Source organism: Schistosoma mansoni, chromosome 3, assembly GCF_000237925.1.
Source record: "Schistosoma mansoni strain Puerto Rico chromosome 3, complete genome".
NCBI lineage: Eukaryota > Metazoa > Platyhelminthes > Trematoda > Strigeidida > Schistosomatidae > Schistosoma > Schistosoma mansoni.
The window spans coordinates 23,159,835-23,187,354 of NC_031497.1; the positions used below are offsets into that span (position 1 = coordinate 23,159,835).

General features: G+C 33.8%; 1 protein-coding gene across 1 annotated transcript; it reads right to left on the bottom strand.

The window, feature by feature from the left end:
- Nucleotides 1-27,520, bottom strand: Smp_136760 (hypothetical protein). Its single transcript, XM_018799698.1, has 2 exons — nt 27,463-27,520; nt 1-331 (listed from the first exon to the last, which is right to left on the bottom strand). The coding sequence occupies exons 1-2, from the start codon at nt 27,468-27,470 to the stop codon at nt 118-120; spliced, it is 222 nt and encodes a 73-aa protein (XP_018651461.1). The 5' UTR covers nt 27,471-27,520; the 3' UTR covers nt 1-117.

A 27,520-nucleotide genomic window follows, 5' to 3' on the forward strand; every position in this document is an offset into this window, starting at 1 on the left:
TTTAGTAAATAATTACTTATATATATATATTAATTTAGTTTCATTTTAAAAAGTTATCTTTTTGTTAAACAGTTGTTTTCTGTAGGTTGCTTTTTTTTAAAGAAATCAGCATAATATTTAACCAACATAAGGATAAGCAGATTTCCTGGCTAATCTTTTACCAAGACGTAGAAATTGAACACGTTTTTGAATGTAATTAGGATCATCATCATAGAATGCATTATATCTATCAAGATCTTCATTACGATAATCTGCCTCTCCGTATCGACTATTCATCATTTGACACAAAATGAAACCACAACAGAATACAACCAATAATAATCGCAGAAACCTACAAAAAATAAGAAAAAAAAAAGAAATGAGTTCAGAGGTTAAAATTATTAGATGAAAGAAGACATATATATCGGGAGTGTTTTTTACGTTTCCCTGTTGATTTTCTAAGGAACGAAAAATAACTTACCTTACACATAAATAACTAGAACAGCTGAGATACATTTATGTCGATTAACATATTTCACCAACTAGATATCCACTCGAATCGGTTTAACTTTACCTAATTCTTGATCATCTCACGAAAACCTAGTTCATAGAGGTGAATGTCCTACATAATGTCAACACAAATCAAATGTAGTTATATGAAAGAATCTATTGTGTCATTGAAGAAGAAGAAGGAAAGCAATTCAACGAAGAAAATTTTCATTTCGACGATTTCAATAACTGATGCTAGACAATCGTATTTATAGTCGAATCCCGCGAGGCAGGATCGTGGATGAGCACTGCCGAGGAGTTCAACAATAGAACGAAACGGCCATCCAGTGCTTCCAGGTTTTCCATGGTGATCTAGCTTCAAATGACTCATGATCCTAACTATATAAAATTACTAAAATTTCCACAAAACCCCCTTCTGATAATGATCATATGCTCATTAGTGACTGGCTCCATGAGATGATTCCTGGAGTTCTAGCGAGAAGTCGTGACCAGTGGAGCTAATCCATGTCAGGTAGAGACAGGTATTTACTTCAGTAAAATGGAAGTTGGTCGCGCGATTTCGTGGATTGGTTAAAGTTAGACATTAACACCGTTGAATTGCGGTCGGCTCAGTGGTCTAGTGGTTAAGTGCTCTGACGCGAGACTGGTAGGTCCTGGGTTCGAATCTCGAGAGTCGGGATCATGGATGCGCACTGCTGAGAAGTCCCACAATAGGACGAGATGGCCATCCAGTGCTTCCAGGTTTTCCATGGTGATCTAGCTTCAATTGACTCATGATCTTGACTATGTAAAGTCAATTTTATTTGCTAAAATATTGTTCTTTGGTGATATAGAAAGGTGCTTATTAATTGAAAAGAACTTGAAGTGGTATGTTTTCAAGAATTAAAATTCAGATATTGAAAGAAAATTATGTAATAATGGGCTAATGAAAAAGCAGTAAGGTAAAATAATCGTCCATTTAATAGTTATTAAGAGGAAAACTGTTAAAAGTTGTAATAATTGCTAATTAATAGTCGTAAAAATAATGGGAAAGGAGCAGGATTGGTAAAGTAAGTCAGAATAAATAAAATAGACAGATTGTGGAAGGTAGAAAAGGAGGTTATGGTCATGGAAGAATGAGGGAATGAACATACTACTTTTGTACGCAAAGGTTAGGCTTAAATTGGTGGATAGCAATAACCTCTTCTATACATAAGTTTTTCATTTGGATTCTTATTGATTCCACTCTTCTAAATGTATGTATACTTTTAAAGGAGGATTGGCTAGGTGCTCCAAGACTGAACTTTTGATTGACTTCTGTAATCGTTTGGACAACCGGACAGCGTAAGATTCGGAGAACCATTTAGCAAATAAAATTAACTATGAATAGGAGAGTACAAAGTAAGTAGACGAAATCGTCGAAAAGAAAATTTTCTTTGCTGAATCACCTTTCTTCTTTTTCAATGTATTTAGTTAAAGAAATGAAACATTGGACTAAATGAATAAAATTCCAACCAGTAACTATGACAGAAGTTGACTGACAATATAGTGAAAAAGATAGTGAGTTTTCACTTTACTTTAAAAGGTCTTTATATTTTTATTGTTAATGTTAAGGACTACAATCGATTAGTCTTATGAGTTCCATCCTTGTTTACTATCCAGTTTTAGTAAAAACTTGCGATTAAATGATAATATCAAGGGAATCTGTTTAGATATATACATCTCCCAATATACAGTAATTAATTGAATACCTTAACATCAACAATAGGAATACATACACCCCTATAAATGAAGTGAAAATTGACTGGTAGGTCCTGGGTTCGAATCTCGAGAGTCGGGATCATGGATGCGCACTGCTGAGAAGTCCCACAATAGGACGAGACGGCCATCCAGTGCTTCCAGGTTTTCCATGGTTGTCTAGCTTCAATTAATTCATGATTTCAACTATGAAAATACTGAAATCTTCACAAAACCCTTTCTGGTTATAATCATATGCTTGCTAGTGACTGACTTCAAGAGATATTTCCTGGAGTTCTAGTGAGAAGCAGTGACCAGCGGAGTTCAACCGAGTCTGTTGTGAGATATCAACTCACTGGAGACAATTGATAAACGGTTGCTCAATTTCGTGGATTGGTTAAAGTTAGACATTAACACCGTTGGATGACAGCCGGCTCAATGGTCTAGCGGTCAAGCTATCTGACGCGGGACTGGCAGGTCCTAGGTTCGAATGTTGCGAGGAGGGATCGTGGATGCGCACTGCCTAGTCAATTTATTTTTCATTTAAACGTATCATTATTTTTTTCCGGTTGCTGATCATCTGTTTTTCTATTCAAACAAAAGTTATTAAAGCGATTTTAATTTTGTCAATTGAGTTGTCAGTTAATTGAAAAGTTATTAGTTTCTATGTTAAGTTCCATATAATGGAAACTTGTCTACCATTGAGATCCATAAAAAACAAACTTTTATGGATTTGAATTTGAAATAAATTGGATGTTTTTATTCAAACTACTATAAATTTATATGTAGACTGATAGAAGGCAGAAATCGTTGAAATCACCGTAATTCTGGTTAATGGACAGTAAAAAAATATTAAGAGCATCAATAACCGAGAAAAATCAGACAGTGTGACGTGGTATTCATTAAACTTTAATAATTTATCTTTTGTTATGACAATATGGAATCATCGTTAATCCACAGTGCCTGATATAAGATCAATATAAAATGATTTCATCTAACGTTTTTATTCGATATAGTTGAAACCCGAAAGCACTGGACGGCTGTTTCGTCCTATTATGGGACTCCTCAGCAGTGCGCATCCACGATCCCGACTCTAGAGATTCAAACCATGGACCTATCAGTCATGCGCGCGGGCACTTAACCGATAGACCACTAAGCCGGCCGACATCCAACGGTGTTAATGTCTAACTTCAACCAATCCACGAAGTTGAGCAACCGTTCCCCATTGTCTACAGTGAGTTGCTATTTCACAACAGACCTGGTTGAACTCCACTGATTACTACTTCTCACTAGAACTCCAGGAAATACCTGTTGGAGCCAGTCACTAGTGAGCGTATGATCATTATCAGAAGGAGGTTTTATGGAGATTTTAGTAATTTTATAAAGTTGAAATCATAAATAAATTTTTTTATTATATATTTTAAGAATTAATTTCAGCACTCATAATATTACTTTTGAGAAGCTTTAACTTGTTGAGTCGGACAGTATATAACATATGAGTCATTTTTATTTGTATCCTTGTTAGTTCTGTACTTGTACTCTTTGTGTATGCTTCATTTGTGTTCTTGACTGTTTATCGCCTACTCCATTCTCTTTTTTGTCTATTAGCTTACCTTACTATATCTATATGAACTATGTAAGCTGAAACACAAAGGAATTGAATTGTCTATTTTAATCCATCAGAAGGGGTTTTGTGGAGAATTTAGTATTTTTTTTAGTTGAAATCAGGAGTTAATTAAAACTATACCACCATGGAAAACCTGGAAGCACTGGACGGCCGTTTCGTCCGACTATGGGACTCCTCAGTGCGCAGTGCGCATCCACGATCCCGCACCCTCGAGATTCTTACCCAGGACCTATCAGTCTCGCGCCGGAGCACTTAACCGATCACTTAATCCAATCTAAATTTTATCATCTTTGATGTTTTATCTACTTAAATGAATTACTAGAATAAATTATACCAAATACATTCCTTATTTAGCTTTTGATTCAGCATTATGTGAACTTGCTGTTTCACAGGATATATATGAAGTGATTTAGGAGTACCTATATTGGGAAATGACTAAATTATGGAATTACCGAGGAATTATAACTCTACAACTGATATCAGTCTGTAATGAAAACTGGATCTTAAAAAAATGGAAGGTAATTCAGCTTCGAGAATCAGAAACTTCCAGAAAATAATTAAAATGATCAATGAATTAGCATATTTTTGTGTATATTGAGTTGACGGAAAACAAAATAAAATATTTGATATTTTTTAATGATTTTAATAATTGAGATCATGAATCAATTGAAGCTAGACAACCATGGAAAACCTGGAAGCACTAGATGACCGTTTCGTCCTATTGTGGGACTCCTCATCGGCAGTTCTCATCCACGATCCCTCCTCTCAAGATTTGAACTCTTTCTGATAACTAAAGAATTTTTCAGTTATTAATAAATTAATTTAGAATTGTAAAATATGGCATAATAAGTGTTAAAAGTACTATTATCAAATTATTCGAAATTCAAACCCAGTTTTTTTTATGTGACCCATATTAACAGTATAAGCATGAAGCCATAAAACTGTCTTAATTATTAGATACAAAACACCTTCAGAAGCTATACTTCTACGACTTTCAAAATTAATGTAACGTTCTAGTATAGATTGAGTAGTTGTGACTAGATAATTAGTTTGCTTTATAATGTTGTGTTTAATAACTACTTGATCTCAATAGAATACAATAACAATCTATTCGTTACTTATACAATCAGAAATGACGCAGAACCTGGTATACATGTATGTCAGTTTAAGCTGCGACATTATATCGGAACAGTGAGATGAAAATATTAAGAAAAGGGCTAAAGTAATTGAGATAGCAATAGTATTAGTAGTAGAAGAAAACATTCATTATAGACAATGACTTGAGAAGAAGGGATGAATTCTGGAGATTGAAGTAAGAATTTTAAAACTCAAGACTTGAGGGAAACAAATATTGAATGCAACTGCAATATTGCGATCGATATTGAGCTATTGTATCCAACATCTTCAACTATTGATTACGATAATCGCCTAGACCTAAATCAGTTAGTCTACATGCACTACTACGTTTAGAACTAACAGTAAGTGACTTTGTGAACTGATATTATATCTTGGTTAGCCTAAGTTTAATATTTCCCTAATCTACTTTTACATTAGTCGAAATCGCCTTTGGAGGTAGGCAGTGGTTTTTTTTTGAGCTCAATCTTTTATCTGATCAGTTGAGGTTAGCATAAACTAGTGTTTTAACAAAACATTTCAACTTATGAACTTATATCAGCTATGCTGTCCGCTAGACATTCGTAGCTGGTTTACAATATTCAACAACAGTATAAAGTTCATTGTTTTGGTAAACAATATCTGTTTTGTTTACATAAGTAACATTATACTATCATATATATGAGACGAAAAACTGCTTATTCAACGTTTACAAAGAATACAGCTTGAACTAATGGATCAAAGTTGATTATAACGTTCACGTAATCTTTGGACCAAAACTATCGTAAATGTTGATCATTTGTAAGCTAAGTATCATTACAAAATGAAGGATGTGTTAATTCTTCAAAACTGACATTTTGACCATTATAAAAAAACAAGAAATAAACCCAGTTTAAATTCAACTTAGTATTGTTTGTTTGAATCTTTCCATTAATGTTTAGGACTGCAACTGGTCAGTCTCTTATTGATATATGTGCATACTGTGCGTATTGCCTCGATATAGCCTAAATTCACAAGCATGGTAAGCAAAGATGGATAGTGGCTAGAAGTGGAATCTACGACGCGCGTTTCATCCTATTTCGAACTTGTCAGCTGGATGTACCTGCATTTCAGAGGTGATGTTCATTCTGGGACTCGAACCCAGTACCTTTCGCTTCAAACACCATCGCGTTATCTACTCAGCTACTGAGTCCTGATAGCCACTTGCTTATGCAATGGGATGAAGTTGAAATTTACTTAGTATTGTTTATTTGGCATATGTGCATACTATGCGTATTGCCTCGATATAGCCTTATTTCACAAGCATTGTAAGCAAAGACGGTTAGTGGCTAGCAGTGGAATCCAGGAATCCAGTATTTAAATGTTTTTTTCTAGTTCAAAATGTTGATGGGAATTTTTTATATAAAAATTATTTTAGATAACAATATTGCTAAAACAATTTCGTGGATCGGTTGATGTTAGACATTAACACCGTTGGATGCTAGCCATCTCAGTAGTCTAGAGGTTAAGCGTTCGCGCGCTAGACTGATAGGTCATCGGTTTAAATTTCGCAAGGTGATATCGTGGATATGCACTGCTGAGTAGTCCCACAATAGGACGAAACGGCCATCCAGTGCTTACAGATTTTCCATAATTGTCCACTTAGCTACTGAGTCCTAATAGCCACCTGGATTCCACTGCTAGTCACTATACATCTTTGCTTATAAAGTCTATGAATGAATATTTAATTATTTTCTGTTACATTATATTAATTTATTTCATCATCAGAGTTATTGGTCGAAAGAACTGGGGGAAAAATTGAAATATGTAAACATTTTAAATATTTTTCAAAGGTTTCAAATGAATGAATGACTCTTCATTGACAGAAAGTTTGCAAAATGTAAATCAATAATAATAGTGATTATAACTTTATGCATCTAATAACTTGGTAAAACTATAAAGTTTATGAATGATTTTTAAGTAATGGATAAGTGACTTGGAGAATGTCCATCTATTTAATAGGGTTAAATGAAGGTTAAGAGTTTGTTATATCCCCTGGTGAATTATGAATGGTAACTCTAAGGACTATTTATCGACCAGTGTATTATGCCTATTTCCTATTGTACAATTGTTACGTAACTAAACTATTCATATTCGTGTTTTCTCTTATCATTAGCTTTATTGTGATCTTTGATTTATTATCATGCGTTATAACTACTGACGACGGGTAAACAAAATGGCTCTAACTTCTGATCGATTTCAGTTGCTAATCCAGCAACAAGAGCAGCGTTTTAGAAAAAGTCAATCAGATTTCATTGGCAAGTTACACGCGAAGCTGCTGAATCACCCATGTTTTGGGGGTACAACGGAAGTTGACGCATTGATTTCTAAATTGCGTACAGAGCTGGAAATCGATTGCAGAATGAATGAATATGCCAGTGAAAGCCTCAATGAATCCATGACAAACAGTAAATTAAACGAAGCAATAGCAGTTATACATGATCAGCCCAGTAGTCCAGTACTACGTGTTTCAGATACATGCCCTATAAACGGTCCAAATCCTGTTATTCCTGAAAAAGGACGTGCAAACAGTGAATTATTCTGTTCACAGGAAGACAATGTCTTGCTAAATGCTTATGAAAGTGCTGCAGTACCCGCGCATGAAGAAATGGGAAACAAACCGAGCAGTATAGTGAATACAGTGGCGCCAAATCAAACCAGTCACGATGCAAAAAATTTTTCTAATGAATCTAATGATCAAGATTATTTAATTGTTCTGCTAGATCCCGATTATTTTGCTAATTCATATGTTCCTGTTCAAATCTCTTATAAAAATGGGAGAAAAATATCGGATGCATTAAATGATAATCAAGAATCCAATACAACTTTCATAGATACTGATTATCCTAATGATTCATTATCTACTAATGAGGTTCCGAGTAAATTCAAGGAAACTGTTTCAGAAGAATCAGACGCTGGTGACCTCAAATCGAACGTCTTCGATCCTCACGATCTAATCAGTTCTGGTGGATTCTCTGTTAAATATGACGAATATGTTTTAAATAATGTCACAATAATGGTAACTTGGGTACATGAGGATCCAACAGTCTTTCGTGGGGGAGGATGAATTCGAGAAATTTAAAATCCGGATGTCAACTCCCAATTTCTCAAAAAAGGGAGGTGTTATATCCCCTGGTGAATTATGAATGGTAACTCTAAGGACTATTTATCGACCAGTGTATTATGCCTATTTCCTATTGTACAATTGTTACGTAACTAAACTATTCATATTCGTGTTTTCTCTTATCATTAGCTTTATTGTGATCTTTGATTTATTATCATGCGTTATAACTACTGACGACGGGTAAATTAAGACTTGGATTTACATTCAAATCGATTTCAGTTGCTAATCCAAGGTTTTTTATCACAAACTGACATCAACTATAATACTGAAATGTTATTTAGTCCTATAGACAGATAAACTTAGCGCTAAAATTTAAAATCTACTATATTAAATCTGATTGGTGCGATTATAAATTAAAGTTTTTTCATAATACAATTATTCAAAGACATATATGCGATAAGTAGTTGTCCACTATAGGTAATCATAATCATAGCATATTCATTGTAAAAATGATTTTTAAATAATCTAAAATGAAATCTCAGTGTTCTAGGGGTTAAGCGTTCACGCGCGAAACTGATAGGTCCTGGGTTCGAATCTCGCGAGGCGAGATCGTGGATGTGCACTGCTGAGGACTCCCAAACCATCGTCTTCAGTGAGTTACCATCTTACAGCAGACCCAGTTGAACTCTACTGGTCACTGCTTCTCACTAGAACTCCAGAAAAGACCTCATGGAGCCAGTCACTAGTGAGCATATATTGATTAGTATCAGAGGAGTCCCACAATAGGACGAAACGAACATCCAGTGCTTCTTGGTTTTCCATGATTGTCTAACTTCAATCGATTCATGATCTCAACTATTAAATTCACTATCATATCCATAAAACTTCTGATAAAATCCTTTAGTTTGATTTCTGTTTTATTTCTTCTTTCTTTATCAGTCAATAGTTTACAATCTAATCTATACTGATTATTTAGTTTGCACCTATAAAATGACACTGTTTCTTATTTAATTGTTTATTAATAAAATCAGATAACAAAAAGTAATCTATTCTGTCATATTTTTTGTTATGGCGGAAAAGTGAAAATATACTACTGCTAAAATATACTACTACTACTACTACTACTATTTTTTTGCAAACAATTAAAAACAATGTAAAGCTATACACCGGATAATGTTTAAGTTAGAAGGAAAAGGAATATACTTTTATTGACATAACTTAAAGATAATAAGGTGTATTAAGGTAAAAAGAATAATATGTCAAAATCCAGCATAGATTATAATTATACACAATTGAATTTATGTTAAAACTTAGATATATATAAATTGATTGGCGGCTTGTTTAAACATCTGCGCTACCTGTTCTTGTCATCTAGATATTTCAATAAGTTATCCAATTTTTATTTGTTTTAATATATCATTATGACTATTAATTCCATAACCTATTCAGTTACGTTTGTGAAAAGTGTACAACCTTTCGTTGTACAAGTTACAAAAGGTCTAATCAGAGATATCGTGGTTGCTTGCGACATGCAGCGAAAAGAATGTAAATTATTCAGATGTCAATTGACTTGACTGCTAACTTCTAACTGGAGATCATTTAATATTTATCGTTACGATCGACCAAGAAGTAAGAAACGGAAACCTGTTCAAATACATTGTTTTGAGAATTATATATATATATATATATATATGCAGCTACCTAGTCAATCAGTCACAACGTAGAACTTCGTACGTACACACATCAGGTCGAGTCGCCATACCACATTTACCCAGAGATGTAGTTAGCGATTCCAATCCCAAAGTGGTAGAAGTAGTAAGAGTATAAGTAGTAATCCAAATGATTAAGGTTTGAAGATGTTATTCAAGCAGTATAATATAGTGAAATAATTTTGGAAAGAGAAGAAAAGAGAAAGGGACATGAAGATTTCAGAAGATTAGAATTTGGGAGGACACAAAGAGTGGATGCATCTGCTCTATTGTAAACGATTTTGAGCCATGTCACTCAAGGTCTCTAACCATCGATTGCTATCATCTCGTGGATCCTAACCAGGTAGTTTACACCAGCCATCTCAACTGATCAAGCTTCACTACTTCATCAATCGATTTGTCATCCTTACCTGATACCCGTTTCCCAACAACTGCAATACTTACTCGGTGGTCGCAGGATATGAGAGCAACGATTGGAAGACATCTATGATCGAAAACTAGCAGCCTACGAATATCCTCTACTCTTACCGGCCATGTTTCACATCCATAAAGTAGGACGGAAAGAACTGTTGTGCCGTAAACCCTTCCTTTGGTTGCTAGACGGATATCTCGCCTACGCCATAAATGACACAAGCTGGTGAAAGCTAGACGAACCCTCTGTATCCGTACTGAGATTTCGTCACACACCAGATCACAAGGGTTGATGAGTCTCCCAAGATAAGTGAAGCAGTCAACACGCTCGAAAACTAGACTGGTTTTTCATGTTTACTAAGAAAAGAAACTCATTCTATTTGAAAGCAACTAAATTACTTCGAGTAATTGTGATAATTTAACAAATAAGTTACAGTTAGTTTTTTCTTGTTTAGAAAAAACGATATTGTACAACATCAAAACTTATAGTTCAATGAATAATTGACTAAATAAGTCATCGGAAGCGGGTTTTTTTGGGGAGATTTAGTATTTTCATAGTTGAAAGCGTCAGTCAATTGAAGCTAGGTTCTCCCTGGTGGTCTAGCTTCAATTGACTTACGCTTTCAACTATGTAAATAAGTCATCAACTAACTAATTAATATTTAATATAGTCAACTAAATAAGAATGTAAGTGCTTTGATTTATTCTTTTTAATTGAATATCAAAGTTTAATAAATCATATGTTTGAAGTCTTCATCATGGGCTAACTTTAACTGAGGTATTATTGACGAATAACAATCACGAAGTAGTTATTTTGTCTTGGTTTAACAAACTTTAATTGGTAGGTGGTCATGTTATTACCAGAAACTGAATTGAGGATCTTCAATTCATGTAACGACTGCTCTATTTTTAAACTTATGTGCAGCTTTTACCCTAGAACTTGAATGTTATGAGTGAATAATTGCAACATATCTTCGAAGAAAAAACAACAGTATTTTAAAATGTTTTTTTTTACAGTTATGCTCCAACATTTTCAATATTTGAAAACACTTTATACATGTAAACAAGAAGTGTCCCTTATTATAGTTCATAGAAAGGCATTATTATTTACCACAATCATATTATTTTTACGACTATATTACTAAATAAATTTTTAGCGCGCGCCCTGGATTCTACTGCTAACCACTATCCATCTTTGCTGAGAATGCTTGTGAACTAAGGCTATATGGAGGCAATATGCACAGGGTGCACATATGCCAATAACAGACTGATCAATTACAGTCCTAAACATCAATGGGAAGATGCAAGTAAACATTACGAAGTGCATTTAAATTTCACCCCATTACACAAGCAAGTGACTATCAGGACTCAGTAACTGAGTGGATAACGTGATGGTGTTTGAAGCGAACGGTACTGGATTCGATCCGCAGGGTAAACATTAACCGTGAGATGCAGATACATCCAGCTGACGAGTCCCACACAGAACAAAACGCGCGTCGTGGATTTCACTTCTAACCACTATTCATCTTCGCTTATAATTACGAATAGTTTATTGCCATAACTTTCCGATTTTTTCTTATAAAAAATAAGGGGCATCGGCCTCGTGAATTCCGAAAAATCTAGGCTTTCATCATGAGGCATCATAATTATTCTTTCAACTCCTAGGACAGAGTTTATATGGTTTGAATTATTTTTTATGGTTAGCGTTTTTTTTGCGAGTTAGTTTTTCTACGGGATGGGGTCGCTAACCCCATACCAAACCATCCTCCTTTAACCGGGTTTGGGACCAGTAGTAACACTAGATGATCTACAGGTGGAGTTTATAAAAAATAAATAATCATTTTTATAATTAAAATAAAAGTTTATAAAAAAATTGTGTAAATCAATTAGAACCAATTGTCATGTAGAGACAGGTATCTGCCTCAGTACAATGGAAGTTGATCGCGCAATTTCGTGGATTGATTGAAGTTAGACATTAACACCATCGGATGCCGGCCGGCTCAGTGGTCTATTGGTTAAGTGCTCTGGCGCAAGACTGGTAGGTCCTGGATTCAAATCTCGCGAGTGTGGGATCGTGGATGTGCACTGCTGCGGAAGAGTTCCACAATAGGAAGAAACGGCCATCCAGTGCTTCCAGGTTTTCTCATGATAGTCTAGCTTCAATTGACTCATGATCTTAACTATATAAAATTACTAAGATCTCCACAAAACCCCCCTTGTGATAGAATCAATTGTTTTTCTTTCTTTTTTCTATTAGTTTATTAAGGGTTACAGCAATTATTTTTGTTTTCCTTTTTTTTAACTTAAGGTCATGAAAAAAGTTTTTTCCTCAAAAAAAATTTTTTTATTTTACTTTATAGATTTTTATTAAGTATGAACTTGTAGTTTTTGTCAGTTCATAAAAAAAACGAGAAAAAAAACATGAAAAAATAATTTTTTTCTCTAATTATTCGGAAATGTTTAACTTATCCCCTTTCAGTGTGTTTTTTAATGTTCATTATTTTTAATAGAAAGTGTTAAATTGAACGGATTTAAGTTTGTTTTTTTTGTTTTCTTGTTTTTTTGTTTTTTTCGTTTTTTTGTTTTTTCGTTTTTTTATTTTTTTATTTTTTTGTTTTTTCTTTTCTACTATTAATCAGCTTAAATCAACATTTTATGAACTGAGATAAAGAGTCTGAATTGTAATGTATGAATTGAAATTCATAGGAAAATATCTTTTTATTGAAGTATTACTATGGTGTGGGTTACTGATATCCACATAAGTAGTATATAACGATAATCAGGTATAGAATGTATTTCAGTAGAAGATCGATAAGGAGAGAACGGGAACGGCAAGCAATAGGTACGAAAATGCATGAACAATTATAATCGGAGACTATGGACGGATATTTGTTAAAGAAATAGTCTAAATTGAAACAATTGATTGTTTTTTTACAAAAAAACTGTTCACTATATGGTTTTCATATTTTAATGAGATATTCTGTAATGTTATGCTACGTTCGTTCGTCCCCACTCAGGTTCTCGTTCACAGGCTTACTTTTGCAAGTTTGAAAAATACTTAGTTAAGACAATATTATTATTGTTGAACTGATGCACAATGTTCTTATAAGTGAAGTAGAGTAGTATTATACGTATTCACGATACTGTAGTGTTTGTAGTCAATGAAAGACTCATTAATGCAATAAGGTTGAGCTGTTTCAATATGTAATAGTGTAAATAATTTTGTTTGTTTGAGGGTTTACAAAGATAGCTTTTTCGTAATAGAAAATATCTAAGTATTTGGAAATAATATAAGACGTCAACTGTAGATTTCCATAGCTCAACTCTCAATACTGTCTTTTCAGTTTTAAAAACCAAATATGAGTATACTTGTGAGGTCAAAAAGTTTACTCTACTTTATATGCTAAACGAAAAATGATAATTTCATCATTTAAAACTTTCTGGAATACTATGGAATAACAGAAGGGTTGTAAAATAAACGCGACAGACAACAATGACAAAAAATACGTTTTATGCTCTTGGATTACAGTTAACTGAGTTGTATTTCCTAATGAGATTTCAGCGTTGCTTATCATTTTGTATTACACATGCTTTCAGAACGAATCATTTCTATGTAACCATGCATATTATTACACCTATTCAACAGATAAATGTTATGAATTCTGACGTTTTCCTCATCATGCTATTGGTTGTAAAATAAGTTACATATTCATCAACTAGACTGTAAATTACTTCTTTAATCCGATAAAATAATCACTCAGTCTTAGAGATCTTGCGTGCTGTTAAAGGTGTGAGGGCAGTTACCACTTCCCGGTTGCCCACACCGTGGAAGGGTTCTTCCAGAGGTACATGAAAAGGAAATTGTGTTAGAAGTGGTCTCAGTGACCTAAGAGCGTGACCACAGTGCTCAAGGGACAATTGTTTGAGGTCGGTCACACACGACCTTTTTGTGGGTAGTTTTTGTGTTAGCTCCGTTCTTCAAAGGACCTTACCGCCGGAGACAGAAATCCGTGGGATGAGGCGAGGTGTGCATTTTTAGGATCGACCTTTTCTAACCTCACCCCTCCTTGTGGGAAGACAGCATCGCTGTTATACTGGTTGTCTGAAGGAAACACCTTACTGCCGTCACACCTCTGTACAGTCAGCAGTACGACTTCGCCTTCGGACCTTGGGTTTGCTGCTTTTAGACTTACCGCTCTTCAGCCGACCTGTCTGGCATGGTAGGACCTTGAGGAACGATTGTTTGTCAGTATAGCTCGATTGGTTTGTCACGATAGGCAAGCTCGACCACTACGTCAAGATAGCAGCAACGGTCGGGCAAATAATAACTACGTAGTTTCACAATATAAATAAAGATTTCTGACTACCTTTTAATATTGTGGCTGTTTTATTATTAGTAAAAAGAAGCCTCTAAGAAGTCAACCAATTCACAGTAAATTAGGTTATGATATATTATGCTTAACATGTTCAACCTAGAATCACAGGCAAACATTTTAACTTTAAAAAGAAATTGAATAATATATACAATTTAGTGACTGATTGTTCACTATGAATTAGTCTATTTGAAATAATTGTGCTTGATAATCAGATCAAATATTTCGAAGAAAATTACGATTGTCTCAATTTTTGCAAAAATATAAATGTGTGAAGTAATTTAGTAACAAAGAGATGATCTTCTGACTGAAGATCTTAATTTTAAATCATCGAGTAGTAGGTTCGAACCTTGTCCCACTTCTATTGGGAATTACAGATAATATCACTAGCACTTACATATATATATATATGTATATATCACCTTGTTAAATTATCCTTCATATTTTGAGTTTCTTTAGGTTGTTTAACAGTTAGTTTGTTCGAAATCATAAACTGATCAACGTTAAAACACTAATGAAAACATGGAAACACTAGACGGTCGTTTGGTCCTAACATTAGATTCCTTAACGGTGCATATCTACATACTCGCATGTGGGAGTCTCACCCGCGCAAACAAACACCATCTAATACTTCCAGGTTTTCAGTAGTGTTCTAACATTGATCAGTTCATAATTTCAATGAAATTCAACAATCTTCACAACACTATACTGTTAGTTAGTTTATGTTCATAATCGGGAACAGAATCACTTGTAGTCAGAACTTATTCAGTTTAATCCAACAAAATAACAATTGTCGAATGGTATGCTCATTATTTTAATGATAGCAAACATTAATGAATAATGTTTTTCAGACTGTAATATAATATTCGTAATAAATAAATTAATATATTTGTAATATCCCAATGAGTAGAAAAATTAGATTTTCTGACGTTTCATGACTCAGTGGATAGGACACACATTGAGGAAATCACCCAACTGCGTCACAAGACAAGCTCTCACATGGAACCCTGAAGGTCAAATGAGAAGAGGAAGACGAAGGAATACATTACGCTGAGAAATGGAGACAGATATGAGAAGAATGAACAAACGTTGAATAGAACTAGAAAGGAAAGGGCAGGACAGAGTGGGTTGTAGAATGCTGGTCGTTGGCCTATGCTCCATTGGGGGGGGTGTAACAGGGGTAAGTAATGATAAAACGTTGATTTTTAGTTTTTTTTTATTAAAATTCAATAGTTGGTACTGGTGTGCTATGTTCTACTGATGTCAACAGATATAATACTATGTATCATCAATAGAAAGTGAAATGCATGATGGCTGAAGCTCAAGAAGATCGAAGAAAAGAAAACGAAAACAGAGAATGATTTTTGTGGAAACGAAGGACGATCAATTGACACTTTGCATATGAGGTATTTACTGTATGGTTCTTGGATTTCACTAAGATATTCTGTAATTTTATATTCAAGTATATTCGATTGTCCCCATTTGTGTTCTCCTTCACTACTTGTATCTTTCAAATATGTACAGTTAGTAAATGTCTGTATTTAAATAACATATCGAAATCAGGCAGCATAAAGCATAGTATGGAACAGAGATTAATTACAATATCAAACCAAGTAATTTTAAGTCTAGTGTTGTGTTCTTTACTATCTAGTTATTGAATTAAGATAAAATGTTCGATATTTTTTTAATGTCAACCAATTATCAATCATTATTACTAGTAACCGACTGCTTTGCTTCTGAACTAATTGACTTGATGTGTAACAGTGTTGTTAACAATACTTACAGGTATTAATTTAATGGCCTTTAGTGGAAAGTGAAATAACTACCCGACATGTATCTTAGATAGACCAACTTATTGTTTCAGTAACACTTTAACATTTTATCGTAATACAAAGCTCCGTTGGTTGATGCTTTAAAGAATGAAGCTAATATTTAAGTGATAATTAACGAAACTATCATTTTTACCATCTAGAATTCTTATGATAAGTGGTAAAACAAAGGTGTGTCGATAAGTTGTATAGGCTCTAACCTTCTTAAGTGTAAATATAATAGATCTTAAGACAAAAACTGACTGTATAGAAACTTTAGGATTGGAACAAAATACATTTCCAAGTTATATTCTGGATTAAAAAAAGAAGTTTAACTGTATAGTTTCATTGTCTCAAGTTAGTTTCATAACATATTTCAACTGAATGGTACATACTCAATTTTTCATAGTTGAAATCATGAGTCAATTGAAGCTACACAACCATGGAAAACCTGCAAGCACTGGACGGCCGCTTCGTCCTATTGTGGGACTCCTCAGCAGTTCGCATCCACGACCTCGCCTCCCGAAATTTGAATCCAGGACCTATCAGTCTCGCGCGCGAGCGCCTAACCACTAGACCACTATTGTGAGATAACAACTCACTGAAGACAATTGGTGAACGGTTGCTCACTTTCGTGGATCGGTTGAAGTTAGACATTAACACCGTTGGATGAAGGCTCAGTGGTCCAGTGATTAAGCGCTCTGGCGCGAGACTGGTAGGTCCTGGGTTTGAATCTCAAGAAGCGGGAACGTGGATGCGCACTTCTGAGGAGTCCCACAATCGGACGAAACGCGCGTCCTAGATTCGGCTGTCAGCCACTATCCATCTTTGCTTTTAGTGCTAGATACTTGTCTGATCTTTTAAACATTCTGACTGTTGGTTTTGGGAAATGATTAATGTATGATGTGTGCCATTTTTATTCATACAGTAAACTTTGTTACTAAGTTCATAGCTAATTGGGGCATAAAAAAGTCATAATACTAGTGTAGTGTGGTCTACTTATATCCATATAAGTAGTATTTGGTGATGGTCATACAGAGAATGTATTTTGGCAGAAGATCGACAAGGAAAGAACAGGAATGAAGCGCAATTGGTAGGAAAACGCATAAACAATAATATTTGAGAAGATGGATTGATATTTACAGAAGGGACAGTTAACATTGAGACAATTGGTTGTTATTTTGCAAATTAACTGTTTACTGTATGGTTATCAGAATTTAGTGAGATTGTCCCAACCGGTGTTTTGTTCACTACACTAGTAGTACAATAAACCTTACACATGATTTATTACAACACCTTCATTGTTATCTTTTTTGTTGACAATAATTTCATAAATTTGACTGCAAAAAATCAATATTATGATAACAAAATCCATAACAATATTGTATTCAGTACTCGTCATTACTCATTAATACAATGGGAAAAGTACAAATATCTTCATAGTAAGCTCACATACTAACTCAAATATTAGATAACTTCGGTTACTGACTAATTAGGGTTAAAGAAAGAAAAATAATTTTATGGGTCAGATAGTCCAATTTAGAATGCAATCTTTCCCTAGCCTCCTGTAGATATCTATTTTCCATATAGATAAATTGATTAAGTCAGTAAATGGATTAGTATAATGTTCTCTGTCTCTCTCTCCTTTAATTATCGATATAACTTCTAAAGATAACAAATGACAAGTTTATTTGTATCCAGGAAATAAATATTTCATAAAAGTCAATTAGAATCACTTTTATTTATGTTTCTAATTTATATACTACTTATATACTTATTTTAATGATGACTTATTTACAGTTAACTAAAAAGTAGAATGAATATGATCTACCTTTTTTTTACAAGTTATAGTTGATTTTGACAGTATTTGTGTTATTAGAAGAAAAATGACACTGATATATATGTCTGTAATGTAAGTTATATCAATTTAATAGTGTGAATAGAATGATTAGTACTTTTAGTAATACTGTAGTAAACAAGTACATGAGTGGGGACAATCGAATGTGATGGTGAACGGTTGCTCAATTTCGCGGATTGGTTGAATTTAGACATTAACACAACCGGATGCCGGCTCAGTGGTTTAGAGGTTAAGTTCTCGCGCGCAAAACTGATAGGTCCTGGGTTTGAAGCTCGTGAGGCGGGATCGTGGATGCGCCAGTCAGTCAGTCAGTCAGCAACAACGTAGGACCTAATACACTTTGCCTAACCTCACTGTTGCTTAACCGGTGATGCCAGTAGATGCAAGCAATATTTATAAAGCATCTATGGTCAAATCCCAGTTACTTACGAGTATCTTCTACTCCTAATGGCCATGTTTCACATCCATGAATGGAACAGAGCAAACTGCTGTACAGTATACTCGTCCCTTAATTGATAGACGGATATCTCGTCTTCGCCATAGGTGACGTAAGTTGGCAAAAGCCAAATGAGCTATTTGAATCGTGGATGCTCACTGCTGAAGAGTCCCATAATAGGATGAAACGGCCATCTAGTGCTTCCAGGTTTTCCATGGTGGTCTAGCTTCAATTGACTTATAAATTCAACTATAAAAATTTGTAAACTATCAATCAATTGTCTCAATCTTGACTGTTTCTTCTGCAAATATCAATCCATCGTCTCCGATTATAATTGTTCATGCATTTTCATATCAATTGCATTTCGTTCCCGTTCTTTCCTTATCGATTTTCTACTGAAATACATTCTACACCTCATCATCGTTATATACTACTTATATGGATATAAGTAATGCACATTATAATACTATTAAACGAAATAACATAAAATGGTTGATGATGACAACAATTATGAAGACAGATTTTTAATGATTACTTAATTATGTGCATATTTTGTTATAGGCTTTATGAGCTTGGTAAATTATATGAGTAGTAATGAATTATTAATTACATTTTATGACTTTCGGAAAATTCCCTAATGAGTTAAAAAAAAAAGAATACTTTGGTATTATACAAAAGGGATGAACCTATGATAGGCGTTTCAAGCGTAACCAATTTTGTTCTATTACATAATATAAATATTTAAATACCTTAGTAACTACTTATGAATATCAGTTATAATGTATTAACAGTGCACACATACAAACACAAATTTACAAACATGTCGCTTATGAAACACCTTGACCGAAATGAAATGATATGACATTGATTTATTCAGACCTGTTTATATTTGATTAACTACATCTAATATTTGTGTTGTTTCGTTGTACTATTTAAACTTGGATTAATGTTAACATTTGATTACTTATCCTCTGAGGAAGTGATTTACAATGAGTGACGAAACGTCAGAAAATCTCATTTTTTCTACTCATTGGGATACTACAAATATATTACTATTTCTTTTTAACAATCTACCCAATGCTCAATTAACTTGAAATTATCAAATCGAAACTTGGTATTGATACCTATAAATTATTATTAATATCAGAAGGGATATTTGTTGATATTATAGTAATTTATATAGTTGAGGTCATGAGTCAATTGAAGCTAGACAACCATAGAAAACCTGGAAGCACTGGACGGCCGTTTCGTCATAGAATGGAACTCCTCAGCACTGCGAAGTGCTGATCAACTATTATTATTATTATTGTTCATTTTAGTTATGGACTTAAATATCAGTTATAACATGTTACAACAAAATGAAAATATTTAATTCCAGAACACGAGTAGGTTATTTAAACTCCTATTGAGGTTTATCAGATAGAATTTGGCATGGCTTCATGAAATCTTTTTTGTATTGTAGTGAACAGAACACGAGTGGGGACAATCGAATGTATTTAGACACAAATTACAGACTCTCTCACTGAATTCTGATAACCATACAGCAAACAGTCAAATTGCAAAATGACAATCAATTGTCTCAATCTTAACTGTTCCTTCTGTAAATATCAATCCATCTTCTCTAATATCATTGTTCATGCGTTTTCCTACCAATTGCGCTTCACTTCAGTTCTTTCCTTATCGATTTTTTGCCAAAATACATTCCATTTTTGACCGTCACCATATACTACTTATATGGATATAAGTATACCACACTACAGTATATGCCTAATTCGTTCAAAAACACAATTCAATTTACCTCAACATTTCTTATCATTTGGAAACAGCTTAGAGTTTCATCAAACGATATGAATAATATATAGTTGAAATCATGAGTCAATTGAAGCTAGACCACCATAGAAAACCTGGAGTCACTGGATGGCTGTTTCGTCCTATTATGGGACTCCTCAGCAGTGAGCAACCACGTAAGTCAGTAAGTCAGAAAATTATGGTAAAAATCGTGATATTGTTCATTCTAGTTGATGAAGAATTATAAGTTGAAATGCACATACTTAATTTTCGTTTAAATCTTTTTATTCTACCTAACAAGAACTTGTTAAACACTTGGGCTACAGAACTATAATTATTTTGAAAGTACTATTTAAACTTGGCTTATTGTTAATTTGGTTATTTATTTACTCTGAAGAAGTGACTTACACCAAGTGACGAAACGTCAGAAAATCTAATTTTTTCTACTCATTGGGATATTACTATCATATTACTATTTATTTGTGTTGAATACTGTTATTCACTATCAGTTAGATAATCATAGTAATCGTTAATTACAGTATGAGAAGTTTTAGAAACTTCTAAGACAGGAAATGAATGTTGTTCATGTTTTGACTGTCGGTTAGTGTAACTTTCTAATAGATATAATCAAAGATAATTAAGATAGACATAAAGACTTATATAGTAAGGACTAGCAAACGTATGTAAGTTTAGTTTTCTATCATTATCACCTAGAATCGAAAGTAGTTTGCTTTCCTGTTTGTATTTTGCTTTAGGCTTAATTGGCTTTTAAACTTGATAAAATCTGTACTTATCATAATATTTTGCATTTTCTTATTTATCTAACTTCAATTCTGATTACTGATGTATTAAAATACTGTAAATTGTGAGTTATATGTACGTATTTGTCTAGGAAAGCAACAATTTTGAATAAATAAAATAAAATTGTTGTTTCATTTAAGTAAATATAACACAACATTCATAGTAAAACGGATAAGTGATTCTACAGCAAAGCCTAATCTATCAGATATTACTTATTTAAGCCTGTTACCCCCAATAGAGCATAAGCCATTGAACAGCATTCTGCGATCCACTCTGTCCTACACCTTCCTTTCTAATTCTGTCCAACTTTTGTTCACTCTTTTCATGTCTATCTCCATTTCTCAGAGTAATGTGTTCTTTGATCTTCCTCTTCTCATTTGACCTTCAGGATTCCATGTGAGGGCTTGTCTTGTGACGCAGTTGGGTGATTTCCTCAATGTGTGTCCTATCCACTTCCAGCAATTCTTCCTCATTTCTTCCTCCACTGGATGGAATTTGGTTCGCTTTCTGCTATAGTAGAATGTTGCTGATAGTGTCTGGCCAACGGATCCGAAGTATCTTGCGTGGACAACTGTTAATAAACACCTATATGTTGTGGATGATAACTTTCGTAGTTCTCCAGGCTTCCGCCCCTTACAACAGAACTGTCTTGATATTTGTATTGAAAATTCAGATTTTGGTGTTGGTTGACAGACAGTTGTTTTGAGTTCCAGATGTTATTCATAAGTAAATATGCTGCTCTTAATCTATCAGATATATATATGCAATAGTAAATTGGTGTATTCCTCATCAGTGAACTTTAAATCACGCACAATTAAAGCAATTTGATTAATATTTTAGCTAGAAATTACGTGCAACAAAGAAATATTAGGCGTTATTATGTTAACTTTGAAAAGTCTATCATTGTTGAAGAGAATTTGGCATAAAATTTAGTTTCCTCCAAATATATATATTACTTAATTTTATAACTGGACATTTATTTAAATATAATCACTTATTATCAGAAGGGGAGTTTTGTGGAGATTTTATTAAATTTATAGTTGAAATCATGAGTCAATTGAAGTTAGACCACGATGGAAAACCTGGAAGCCCTGAATGGCTGTTTCATCCAATTTTGGGACGGTTGTTCAATTTTGTGGATTTGTTGAAGTTAGACACTAACACCGTTGGATACCTGCTTAGTAGTCCAGAGGTTAAGCACTCGCGTGCGAGACTGATAGGTCCTGGATTCGAATCTCGTGAGTCGGGATCGTCGATGCACACTGCTTTGGAGTCCCATAACAGGACAAAACGGCCGTCAAGCAGTGCTTCCAGGTTTTCCATGGTGGTCTAGCTTCAATTGACTCATTATTTCACTTATTAACATTAACATTCATTTGTTTGTTTAACACCTCGATTCGGTCCTCATCAATGGCATGTAGTGTTATCTCAGGCTTATGCTTTTAAGATCATCGTTATAAGCCCATTACTGATATGAATCAGTTCAGAAAGTTTTGTCAACTTTCTTTTCTCTCACAATCCGTTTAATATCTAATCCATGTTTAGTAATTATTATTTCCAAAACAAAACAAAATGTCAATCAACATACAAACTAAATTTAACGATTCATACCGTACAGGCTATTCTAGACTTAACTGACTGGGCTAAGTAAAAAGCAGGACCAACTAGTTATATGGAAAAAAAAAGTATTTTCATATGATAACAACTGATGTATAGAAAAGGAAAATTCTTTTGAATCTTTCTAATTATTATTATTATTATTATTATTATTATTAGCTTTATTCAATATTATATTTTTGGTACAATATGGAATTCTCAGCACAAAGTACTTCAACAAGTCTCCGTTTCTTACTTCTTCGTCCTTCCTGACGATAAATATTGAGTGATCGCCAGTTAGAACTCAGCAGCCCAGTCAATCGACATCTGGATAGTGTACATTCTTCTCGCTGCATATTGCCAGCAACCACGATATCTCTGATTAGGCATTCTGTAACCTTTACAGTGAAAGGTCTTACACTTTTCACAAATGCATCTGAATAGGTTGTACGATTAATAGGCATAATGATGTATTAAAACAAACGAAATTAGATAACTTATTGAAATATCTAGATGACAGAAACAGGTAGCCCAGATGTTTAAACAGGCCGCCAATATTCAATATTCTACTGTGAAATCTTTCAATAGGTATGAAAATATTAGGAAAACTGTCCATCCAAGGAATTTTTTTTTATAGACTAAGGATGATAAAAATGATTACAAAGTGAACAACTGATTTGAATATATTTTATAAGGAATTTACACTTGGTTAAATTATTGTGTTCAGTTTTTTTTTTTACTTTTGAATTTCCAAGCGAGTAATTCAACGCCATTTTTTAAATAAAAAAAAATTATTGATTTAAGCTCGATAATCAGAAGTTCAAAATTTAAACAACTAAGAACTTAGAGGGATAATATAGTTGAGATCATGAGTTAATTGAAGTTAGACCACGATAGAAAACCTGAAAGCACTGTTTGACGGCTGTTTCGTCCTATTGTGGGACTTACTCCTCAGCAGTGCACAATAGGACGAAACGGACTCCCAGTGCTTCAAGATTTTCCATGGTGGTCTAGCTTCAATTGGTTCATCATCTCAACTATATAAAATTACTAAAATCTCCACAAAACCCCCTTTAGATAAGAGGGATTATTTGATTTGTCATTTGTAGTAGTAGTATATATATAATGTATATATCCTAATACGTGTTATTTTATTACATCGTTATTGAATGTTTAACATTTCGATGAAGTATATCCCAATATTTCGTAACATGAAATCTTCCATACGATGTCCTGAAGTTATAAATAACTTACAATATATTTATATAGGTAAAACATAAGTCTATCTTTAGGTACTCACCTACTTATGTAAAATGAAATGCATAATAGGATAATGTAAAGGTTCCAATAAAGATCTTAAATAAGATAATAAAGAAACATTTGTGAAGAATATTGTTGTCAAAAAATATACATCCACCCAGTTTCATACTAAGCAGGTCAATCTATGCTAAGAATTATCTACTGAATTTAATCCTCAAATCAATTTGATCACTGTTTTAGTAACCAACTAAATTTTGATATATATATATATATAGATATATATATATATATATAATGTTCCTGGAGATCATAATAATTTCATCGTTTCTGTTAACAAATATGGTTGATATTTCTCAAACTACTAACTTTCTATTATTATCCATGTTTTCCCCCGAATGCCCTGGTACGGCCGAGAGTGGGGAGAGTCCGCTCTCCCTCTCCAAATGCTCTCTAACGGTCACGCGTATATAGCCTCTGCCAGGAAGGTCCTACTCATTGCCTTCTCGAGGCCACGGTGTTGTTTACAAAACTGAGAGGAGGAAAAGAGGATGTTCGGCGCTTTAACTGGGTTGGTGGACACGGAAAGTCCACCTAGAGGAGTTGGAAAACCCTGATTCCAAACCAATGGTGAACATGGGATCCAGTATCCTGATGGAACAAATGACGTATGAATCAGTCGTTGGTCACCGGCTACCATGGGACTGCATCTCCTCACGATGCTCCACTGCCTTGTGGATCAGACCTTAAGGTGAAAGGCTCCGGGTGTGGACCCCTAAAAAAACCACCCGCTTCGGTTTAAGCACCCGGGCAGTATCATAGCCGTCACACAAATCGAATGAGATTTGTGTGGCGCATATCTATTTAGTGCTCCTTTGTACCAGTATTTATGTGTTTAAATAAATAAAAATAAATTTCCATGTTTATATTTCTTTTAAATATCAGTATGATTTTCATATAATGAGATATATTTAATAGATTTACCATCCATCCATATGTATATATATATTTCCATTCAATAATTTTGGTATCTAGTGTTTTCTGAAATCTATGAGTAGTTGCGTAATATGTGTAATAATGAAATAAGTGAAACTTATAAACCAGTCTAAATTTACATCTATCTATGAGAGCCAGATTATTAGAAGGACAGAGAAAAGGGCTACTACTGGGTTTTCAGAATAAGTTCCCAGGTAGCAAAATTTTCACAAGTACAGTCGCCATACACTTGAAATATAGTTGACACAAAGTCAATATCCGTCATTAGTTCAAAATAATTAACAATCACTGTTTCGTTGGTTTCGCTGGTCGGCGGCCTATGCTCTATTGAGAGTAACAAGCGTAAGTAAGTAAGTTTCGTTTTATTCTATTTTGAAGTGACAACTGTCATCAAACGCTTTTGATCTGAGCTTTGAATACAGAAAAAAAAAGCGTCATAACCTTTTTCTGTCATTTTGCATATAATTGTAGTCAAATAAGCTTTTTTTTATGGTTTTCTCGCTTATCAAATTCCTTATTTGCCTGTAACATGATCTGGGTAATCTCATATTAATATGATTTCGGTCTTAATAAATTTGAGTAATTACATAATTATTTATTATGTTCATCACAAATACATAAACCTTTTTCATAAATATTATTATTAATAACTACAAATTAACCATCAAACCCTCACATGGAATCCTGAAGGCTAAAGGAGAAGGGGAAGACCAAAGAACACAATACTCCGAGACATAGAGACAGACATGATAAGAATGAACAAACGTTTAATAGAACTGGAAAAGTAAGTCCAGGACAGAGTGTGTTGGGGAATGATGGTCGGCGGCCTATACTCGATTGGTGGTAACAGGGGTAAGTAAGTAAGTAAGTACAAATAAAACCTTTTGTATTGTATTGTTGTTATCATTACTATTGTAACTATGCTTCTTATTTATTATTATTACCATTAATATATTTTCAGCACATAAATGCGTATCGTTGTTAACCATGTTTGTCGATATACTTTATAGCCGAATCTTTCCATTATGATTTTAGATTCTGTTACGAATATTATTTAAATTTCATCAATGAAAGTATAGTGAAATCATTCTATTCAGTATGCTTGTGATTATTCTTCTTTATTGATTAAATCATTTTAAAATCATTTTAAGCCTTTTATTTTTAAAAAACACTTAATATTAACTATCTATGTACAAATTTATCATAACAGGGTTGAATGAAGAATACTGGTGTGGGGCCCATGCTCCTCCACGAGGGGTAACAGGCGTCAGTAAGTAAGTAAGTATGTACAAATTTAATCTAGCCAATTTATCAACAATTTGATTAGATCCGAATATCAGAAGGAGTTTTGTGGATTTTCCAGGTTTTCTATGGTGGTCTAGCTTCAATTGATTCATGGTCTCAACTATTAAATCTGAATAGTTTACATGTTTATATTATTAATAATACAAAGAGAATTATTACTACAAACTGGAAATATTAACATTACCACTTTTTAAGTTAAAGGCTATGAAAATTTGAAACAGAACATTCTCGAAATTTGATTTATACAAAATAGAAAAAAAATTTTACATAGTAATTCTTGCTATTCTATTTAATATATGGATAAGTAATCTTCATATTCCCAGGACAGAGTGGGTTGGAGAATGCTAGTCGGCCGCCTATGCTCCATTGGGAGTAACAGACGTAAGTAAGTAAGTAATCTTCACATTCTATAATACTATGAAATACTATAAAACCTTTTAACTAATAACTATTAGAATATTCACAGTTTACATCATGTATATATCTCGTGTAAATGATCGCTGAAATCAAAGAATCACTGAATAAATATTTAGTTCCAGTAGGAAACTCCTTGACAATACCCAATCACGATGTCATTTAAGATTGAATGATGTAAACTATGAAAATTGTACAATCTCCATTAAAACAGTATAATCATTAGGATAAATAATAAAAATAATAATGAAGAGTAATATTTCTATCAGACTTGACAAGCATGACATTGATCACCACTCAGTGATCAATCAATTGTGATTACATCTCAGTCCTACAGGAGGTCGGTCTTGGCCCGAATAGCTCAGTGGTAACGTCTCTGACTGTGCAGCTGGGGGAGACGGGATCGAATCCGTCAGAGAGCACCAAATCCCTCAAGATTACGGGTACACCTTGCTGACGAGTGCCAATTAGCACGAAACCCGGGTTCAGGGTCTCCTGTTGACCATCTCCAACTACCATCTTACTTCTTGACAGTACTTAATCACGATGTCATTTAAGATCAAATGATCTAAACTATGAAAATTCTATCATCTCCATCAAACCATTATAATGATAATTATTAGAATAAATAATAAAAATATTAATATTTCTACCAGACTTACAATTTCATATTCTTTTAAAAGTATAGTTACTGTAAATAGTAAAACTGGTCAGTTTTCA